At 37.8% G+C, this 9,082-nt stretch overlaps 1 protein-coding gene and 1 non-coding gene across 2 annotated transcripts; one reads left to right on the forward strand and one right to left on the reverse strand.

Annotated features, from left to right (window-relative positions):
* Positions 1-2,504: 2,504 nt before the first annotated feature.
* On the reverse strand, positions 2,505-2,608 carry LOC130958324 (small nucleolar RNA R71). Its single transcript, XR_009077452.1, has one exon. It is a non-coding gene; the product is annotated as a small nucleolar RNA R71 (small nucleolar RNA).
* A 653-nt stretch (positions 2,609-3,261) lies between these two features.
* Positions 3,262-3,759, forward strand: LOC130957326 (uncharacterized). The gene has a single exon (XM_057884194.1). It carries the CDS (start codon positions 3,262-3,264, stop codon positions 3,757-3,759), a length of 498 nt encoding a protein of 165 aa, XP_057740177.1.
* Positions 3,760-9,082: the final 5,323 nt, after the last annotated feature.

Below are 9,082 nucleotides of genomic sequence, written 5' to 3' on the forward strand. Positions count from 1 at the left end.
TCCTTTATTTCTTGTGCTTCTTCCATTTTTGTAAGCTTCCTCTCCATCCTCCAAGCCGTTCCTGCCCTATAAAGCCTGAAATCATTGAACACACAGATCACGGCATCGAATGGTAGAGAGGGGAATTAAAATACACAAATTAAAGGCTTAGGAAGCAAGTTTTCAACCATAGAACAAAACTATAAGTGTGCAAAGACTTGATGAAACCACTCAATTGAGCACAAGATAAACCATAAAATAATGGTTTATCAGTTGCCAGTCCAACGCTAATGGCAACGCTCTTCTAAAGATTTGAAGACTGGAACTTAGGATTTTTGCATCCACGCACATGCGTGGATGAGCATTTTTACCCTAAATGCGCAGACGTGCAAAGCACGGGTACACGTAGATAGAAGAACGTTGGCACTCTAACGTTGAGTCAAACGTTTATGACAGCAAGCAGAACTGAATTTTAAAAGAAACATTTGATTCAATGTTGGCCATCAAACGTGGACTCCAACGTGAAGTATCAAGACTTGCACATTCAAAGCAGAGCTCCTCTCAACAACATGGAAACCCATTAGAGAAATTTCAACCCAATTCAGTTAAGGCCAAAAGCCCAATTTAGAAACTGAAGAACGAATGAAAGGAAGTGTATAAATAGCTTAGAATTCAAGTTTTGAGGGACTTTTTTTTGGACTTTTACTTTTTACTTGGAGTTCAAACAATTTTGAAGAATTTCTCAATTTCTCTGTAATTTCAAGTCTGCAATGCATCTTTCAATTCCGTTTTCCATTCTTAGCGCTATGAATAACTAAACCCTTTCATTGGGTTAGAGAGCTCTATTGTAATTCAATGGATCAATAGTAGTTTTTGTCTTCTTCTTCTTTCTTTTCTCTTGATTTTTGTTAGAAAGCTTTCGATCTTAATTCGATTGGATAGTTGTCTTAACAGAGAAGCTATCCATAATTGGAATTCTTCGGATCCTTGAGAGGGGGATGAAGAATTCATGCTAGAATTGCTTTCTGACATTGGATTAGATTGGGGGTTGGATGGATATTATGACATTTAATCCTACCAATACTTTGATCTATGAATTTGTGTGGTATAATCAGTGACTGAGCTTCATCTCTTCCCATGAGCAGTTAAATTAAGACATTGGGCAATTGTTTATGCTTAGAGAGATTGGTGAGCCAAGATATTGGGATCCAATAATCTAAGATTTCCAAGCAAGGTTAATGAATGCATTGATTGAGGAAGAGATGAAAAAGATTTGATCCGGAGAATTTAATATCTCCTAAAACCCAATGAATCCCCATTCTCTGATCTACCCATTCTTTTTATATTCTACCTCTTTAATTTCATGCTTAATCCCCATTCCCTTTTACTTTCTTGCAATTTAAGCTTCTGTCATTTAATTTCCCGTAATTTACTTTCTATCATTTAATCTCTTTCAATTTAAGCTTCCCGCCAAATTTACATTCTGGAATCCGAATTTCAATCTATGATTTTGCTCAACTAGAACAATTCTCCAATTAACACTGATCAACCAACCAATCCCTGTGGGATTTGACCTTAATCTATTGTGAGTTTTTACTTGACGGATAATCCGGTGCACTTGCCGTCAAGAAAATTGCTGAGAGACAGTTTTTGGCTGAATCAAGTTTATGGCGCCGTTGCCAGGGATTGGTTTTATATTGACAATTACTAAATTGAAGGATAACTATATTGAGCAATTTTTTTGTTTTGTTAGTTAAATTTTAATTTCTGCTGTTTCATTTTTTTTTTACAACTCTAGTCATTTTTTTGCATTTTTCTTTTCTTCTTTTACTTTTCAGCAAGTTAACCCACTAACCGTTTGATAAATTGCTCTAACCAAGCTAACTTTACTCTATTTTAGTGGATTCTGTACTTGCTATTTCTTGTACTTGTATATTTTATGACAGGTAGAAGAGGGAAAACCTCAACCTCTTTTGATAGTGAACTGGAGAGGACCTTTCTTAGATTAAGGAGGAAAGCATGAGGGAAGAAGGTTATTGGTGCAGAGGAAGAGGAGGAAGACTTGGATACTGACATAGAGGATGATATGGAAAACCATCATGAAGGAGAGGTGAACAACAATGCCAAAAGAGGTGTAGATAACCATGCTGGACAAGAGAGGAGAGTGCATGGTTCCTACATCAACCAAACCCAGGAAACTGTGGGAGCAGCATTTAAAAGCCAACCATCCATGCTAATAATTTTGAATTGAAACCTCAACTCATCACCTCGTCCAAAATAATTGTTCTTTCGGGGGAAGCACACAAGAGGACCCTAATGAGCATCTCACTACATTCCTAAGGATCTGTGATACAGTTAAATCTAATGGTGTTCATCCTGATACCTACAGATTGCTACTGTTTCCATTTTCTTTGAAGGACAAAGCATCCAAGTGGTTGGAATTATTTCCTAAAGAAAGCTTGACAACTTGAGAAGATGTGGTGAACAGATTCTTGGCAAGGTTCTACCCTCCTCAAAGAGTGAATATATTGAGAACCGAGGTGCAGACATTTAGACAACAAGATGGTGAAATCTTATATGAGGCTTGGGAGAGATTCAAAGATCTGACAAGGAAATGCCCCCTTGATATGTTCAATGAATGGGTGCAATTACACATCTTTTATGAAGGGCTTTCCTATGAATCAAAGAAGGCTATGGACCACTCATCTGGAGGCTCTCTTAACAAGAAGAAGACTATTGAAGAAGCCATTGATGTCATAGAAACAATGGTTGATAATGAATATTTCTATGCCTCAGAAAGAAGCAATAACAGAGGAGTTATGGAGCTGAACAACATGGATGTAATCCTGGCCCAAAACAAGATGATCACTAAGCAACTAGCTGAGTTAACCAAGCGAATGGAGAAGAATCAGGCTGCAGCCATCCACACTCAACCATCACCTCAATCAGAGCCAAACACCGAGGAAGGAGTTAATTGGGAGGAAGTTAACTACTTGGGAAATTCATCTAGGCAAGTTAATGATCTATATTCAAAGACCCATAATCCTGGTTGGAGGAACCATCCAAATTTTGGGTGGGAAAACCAACAAGGCCAAGGCCAAGACCATAAAACTCATAATTCCAACCAGAGCACCTACCAACAATCCAACCCAAGATCATATGAACACTCATACAACAACTCTTCCTAGCCACCATACCAAGCCCAAAATAACCACTTTCAACAACCCCATCCTATCCAACCACCCGCACATAATGATGATAGAATAGCCAAAATTGGAAGCTATGTTTGCACATCTCTGCAAGGAATCGGAAGACATAAAAAACTTCAAGGAAGAAGTGAAAGCTAGTATAAAAAGTCGAGGAGAAACTATTAAGAAGCTTGAGGCTCAAGTAGGACATCTCTCACAACAGATTCTTAAACCCACAAATAGATTCCCCAGTGACACTGAGAAAATTCCAAGGGGGAAAATGAAGAAGGTGAGATGGGAAGAATGTAAGGCAGTTACACTTGCAATCGAAGAGAGCCTGGAGGAAGAGACCAACAAGCTGACAGAGCACAGCCAAGGAAGTCCCCAAGAAATTCTTGAGGAAAATGAACAAGGAAATAGACTGATACAAGAAAAAGAACAACAGAAAAAGGAAATTCTGAAACCTTATGTGCCAAAAGCACCATTCCCTCAAAGATTCAGAGGTGGTAAGAAAGAGAAGTCATACTCAAGATTTCTAGACATGTTTGCATCCCTCAGTGTCAACATACCTTTCATCAAAACTATCCAATAAATGCCTAACTACATCAAGTGCATGAAGGAGTTGCTGACCAAGAAAGGAACCTTGAAAGGGGGACAAACAGTGATAATGAACAAGGAATGTAGTGCCCTTATCAAGAGGGATCTACCTTTGAAAAAAACATATCAAAGGAGCTTTCATATCCCCTGTGCCATAGGAAATACAAGGATTAATAGAGGATTCTATAATTTAGGAGCCACCATAAATGTGATGCCTCTATCTTTCATGAAGAAATTGTAAATCAATAAACTGAAACCCATAGACGTAGTCATCCGATTGGCAGATAAGACTCAGAAGCAAACTGAAGGAGTAATTGAGAATGTATTGGTCAAAGTGGAAAATTACTTTCTCCCAGCTGACTTTGTTGTTCTGGACATGGAGGAAAGTCACCTCCACCCAATCATCATGGGAAGACCGTTCCTAGCCACTGCTAGAGCAATCATAGATGTGGAGCAAGGAGAGTTAACATTGAGAATACATGATGAACATCTCACTTTCCATATTTTTAAACCTGTAACTAACTCTGAGTCAGAACCCAAGGAGCTAAAGAATGATCACAGCAAGGTGTCCCTAGAAGAAAGCGACAGTGAACCGGAAATAGAGTAATTGAAATAATCATTGGTGGACAAACAAGAACTTCAAGAAACACAGCAACCAAAGGAACTCAAGGAAGAGCTGAAGCCACAAGAATTAAGAGGAGCAGTTAACAAGGACTTCCCAATTACAAGAGTCAATGAAGCAACACTGGAAGAAGATGGAAGAGTAAGAATAAAATCGCCAAGGGTAGGAGAAATAAGAAAATCCCTACAGAAGCTTTTTCCCCGGGAGACAAGGTGATATTAGGCCACCATCTACCAACCCCTCCCAACCATCCAACCATTCCATCTCAGTTACCTCAGGTGTTCACTATCAGAAAGATCCTCTCCTTAGAACATGTAAAGATCATCAAGGAATCAAGTGGAGAAGGCTTCACTGTGCGAGGAGAGGACATAAGGCACTACAATCCACCCTGACAAAGAACAACCGTCAAGCTAATGATGCTAAATAAGTGCTCCATGGGAGGTAGCCCATGATTTAGTTTCCGTGATTTTAAAGCTTCAATTTGAATAAAATAGGTTGCTCTAACATAATTTCAAGTTTTCATGAGCAAATTTGACAACTAGCCATGACACTTGAGGCATATGATCCAACTCTAAGTTTGGTGTACCTACAGGCACACTAATATACTTTCAAGGCTAATGATCATATTGCTACTGTGATATGTGCATAAGTGTGTTCTTGGAAGATAGTGTCTCACACACTAAAAGAACAAGTCATGAGAATCAAATTTCTTTTGAATCTTGAAATTCATGAAAGTACAACCATGTTTATAATTTCTTTTAGTTCATGTTTAAGAATAGGAAAATAAAGTGTTCCTCATGATGGTTTAACTAAGAGTGACAATAATCCAGTTGAGATCTCAATGATGGTTTAACACTAAGTTTGGTGTTCTCCAAGACTATATAAAAGTCCAAGGAAAGAGTCACAGTTGGTTGAATAATTATAAGGAGTGCTAGTCAAAGTTTTGACCTTGAGTATTAAGTGTTATGTGCTTACCGCCACTTGTTATATTCACTTTCTTTGCCTTGTTATGATGGATAGGTATGAAGAATAATTCAATGAAAAGGACAAGGCAATAAATGGTAAAGATAGCATGAGGACAAAAGAGAAGGTCACATGGCTTTGAACGGTTCTTCTTGGGAATAAAAATCTGCATACCTTGGGAAGAGGTACCAAGAAAACCGAAGATATATGCCCAATGAAGAGGCAATTTTTGTCTTCATTCAACCATGCATGCACGCCCTTCATTCATAACCTTTCCCAAAGAATCCTAACCATCCATTATTCATTAAAGCATGCTATAAATAGCTTCATTTGAACCATGCTTCTGAACTAAAGTTTTCATACTTCTTGTACTCCAAAAATTCAGCCTTTGCTTCTCTAAAACCAAAGACCCAACAACCATTGTTCTTGTGTAACAAATCACCCTTGTTCACTTACCTCCACAATATTATCGTACCTTCAACCCACCATTTCATCAAGAGTGCAGCACACTAGTCACCCCTCTTCATAAACCTTCAACCTCTATTCTAGTGACTATTAAGAAAAGTATGGCATCTTCTTCAAGTAACAAAAGAAGGAAAGGAAAGGAACCTATTGTAGAATAAGGCGACAACACTTATAATCAGTGGAAGTTTAGATCACGGTTCCACCAAATGCAATTTGGGTAGATGGCAAAAAAAGGAATATTTCCAGAAGTTCCTTTCCAGCTAGCTAATGATGGATGTCCAGAATTAAGGGCCAAGATTAGAAAGAGGAAATGGGAGGAACTCATCTCACCAATCACCAAGATCAATGCCAATATCGTAAGAGAATTTTATGCCAACGCTGCAAGGCAAGATACAACTACTGCCCCAACTTACAAGAGTTTTGTTTGGGGTGTGGAGGTAGACTTTAGTCCGAAGACCATCATGAAAGTCTTAGGATTAAGGGGAGCACATTTTGACGAGTTTGGGTACCAAGAAAGATTAAATGGCAACCTGAATTATGATGAAATTTCTAGTGATATCTGTGTGGTTAATGCTAACAGGGAGAGGGACAACCATGGAAGGCACAAGTATATAAGAAGGGGAGATCTTATCCTTGAAGCAAAAGGATGGTATGAGCTTATAAAGAGATCGATCCTGGACAGAGTAAACACTTCAGAAGTAACCAAGGAAAGGGCCATCATGTTGCACTGCATAATGGCAGGGGGAGAGATAAAGGTTCACGAAATCATTACAAAGGATATTCAAAAGATTGCAGAGAAAAATTCTTTTGATGCCTAGCTACACTACCCAAGCACCATCATACAGCTATGCATGAAAGCTAGAGTGCCACTAGAGGATGCAAACCCAATCTGGCTGAATCCAGGCATGCTTTTGACTATAGAAAGGATGAGGAATGTTACTGTAGCCCAACAGCGGTGAAGACCACAAAGAAGGCGAAGGAGAAAGGAAACACAAGAAGGAGCACAACAGGAAGAAGAAGAACAACTCCCAACACAAGCCAACTTAGACATGAGCGGGATGTAAGAAGCCATTGAAAGACTATCCGAACAATATGCAAGAGTTCAAGAAAAATAGGAAGAGTACCATTAACAATACAGGAGAGCTCAAGAGAGACAAGAGGTGCTTCAATTGAGAATGATGGGCCAACAGAGAGATTTTGAGTCAAGATTTCTGGTCATTCAGAAGGAACAATCTTCACACTTTCAAGAATCTTTCAACCGGCTAGCCGAGAATCAAGTTTATCATATGAGAGCTTTTCAGGAATTTGTAACTCTGCAGAATGCAAGATATGACAGCCAAGCTGATTATAACATGAATGCTCAAACCAAGCTCAACTATGTGGTGGAACATCTGCCTGGTCTGAATCCAGCATTTCCAATTTATGACCAATACTATAAGAAGCGAGGTAAGGTGGAGATAGACAGAGCAATATGCCTTGAAGACAGAGTGGAAAAGACAATGAAGAAAGCTGGATTCTGGACAAAGTTAAAGGGAAAAGGCAAAAGAGAAGCTAATAAGCAAGCAGGAGAGAAGAAGAAAAAAAACAAGCAGGATAAAGAATGAAAGGTGGACTTGCTCCTTGTTTATCGTATTTAAAGAACATGTCTACTTTAGTTGATAGTTCATTCCTAGTTTAAGTCATCCTACATTCTGTGTGTTTAATTTCTACCATAAATTTGTTAGCCTAGATGTGTGTGTCAATATCACTTGCTTGAATGTATGCTTGTCCGTTTTTAATTAAATAAAGAAAATGTTTGAACAGAAGTAGAATGGTTCTTTTTGACAAGTAAGAAAATAAAGATCAAGTGGTGGTATATATGTTTGAGATTGTAGTGGCTCACTTATAATGAATAAAAGGTTAGGGTGTCCTCTTTGGTATAAACTAGGATGCTGTCTATGAATCCTATAAAAAAAATTCCTTGGATGAAAAGAAAAACAAATAAAGGAAGAAAAAGAAAAGCCAAAAATGGCAACAAAAATAGAAGAAAACAAACAATAAGGCTAGACACCAATAGCTTGGACCTTAAGACATATGCCTGTGGTGTCTTTGTACTAGGATCTGCTTGGATGATTAGGTTCTATGGAGTGCCTTAACACTTGGTAACTTGGGTTGAATAACCCAGGATTATCGGCCAAAAGTCCATTATCAAGAGCAACCTAGTTACAAGGCATTTAGTAACCCAAAGAGGTGCTGGGCACCAATGTCTTAAGAAGAATTATGAGCCAAGTGTCTGTAGTGGAGATGTGTTGAGTGAAAATAAGTTAAGGAGCTACTACAACACATGACACTAAGCTATAAGTGAGAAATGAGCTCACAGCGAAAGAAAATTGAAGAAAAGGCAACTTCCAAGGATGAGTGAATAATAAGAGGTCATAACGGTATGTTAGTCAATGCTTAAAAGAGACATTCTTTACCTAAGGATCAATAAAAGTGAGCTGTAACATTCTCTGCATAAAACCCCATGAGTTAATAACTTATTGATATGGACATTACTTTCTGTTTCATTTATTTGTCTCAATTCAATGCTTGCATGGGGACAAGCAAGATTTAAGTTTGGTGTTGTGATGCCAAGGCATCTTAGGCTAGTTTCACTACCCTTTTTCTTTGTTTTCAGTAGTGATACGTGGTAAAGAGGGCATTTTCGTCATCTTAGAGCTAAGGGATGGAATGATAATCTTGTTATATTCAAGGATCTGAATTCTAGAAGAATTGTGCCATGCCAATCTTGGACATCAAGAAGACCCAGAGTCTGTCTCAAAAACAGTGGTGCTGAAAGGGCAATAATTCATAAGGACCATTGGGCTAAAGCAAGACAACAAGAAGTCCAATAAAGCTTTTCGAATTCAATGGGAGACACTTTTATTAATTTTTGAATTTTAGTCATTTATTTTTAATTTGTTTTGCTGTTAGAATTTGTTGGAAGATTTGATTTACTTTTGATTAGCTTAGTAGTATTTTTAGGGATTTTAAATTTAAATAAAATCTGATCTAATCAATTAAGATCAAATCTGATTTAAAATAGTTATCATATCTTTAGGATTTTAAAATTTAAATTAAATCTGATCTAATCTAATAAGATCAAATCTGATTTAAATTAGTTATCTTATCTTTTAGCTAGTTTGTTAGGGGTCTATTTAAACACCTTTGGTGAGACAATTTACATAACTTTTGATGAATAAAATTTCTTTAGTGCTTTATGCACATTTTTTTGTGTGATTAAGTGAGG

Source organism: Arachis stenosperma, chromosome 10 (genome assembly GCF_014773155.1).
Source record: "Arachis stenosperma cultivar V10309 chromosome 10, arast.V10309.gnm1.PFL2, whole genome shotgun sequence".
Taxonomy (NCBI): Eukaryota; Viridiplantae; Streptophyta; class Magnoliopsida; order Fabales; family Fabaceae; genus Arachis; species Arachis stenosperma.

Coding starts and splice junctions, on each gene's coding strand:
- LOC130957326 (XM_057884194.1), top strand. CDS start 3,262: ATGTTTGCACATCTCTGCAAGGAATCGGAAGACATAAAAAACTTCAAG.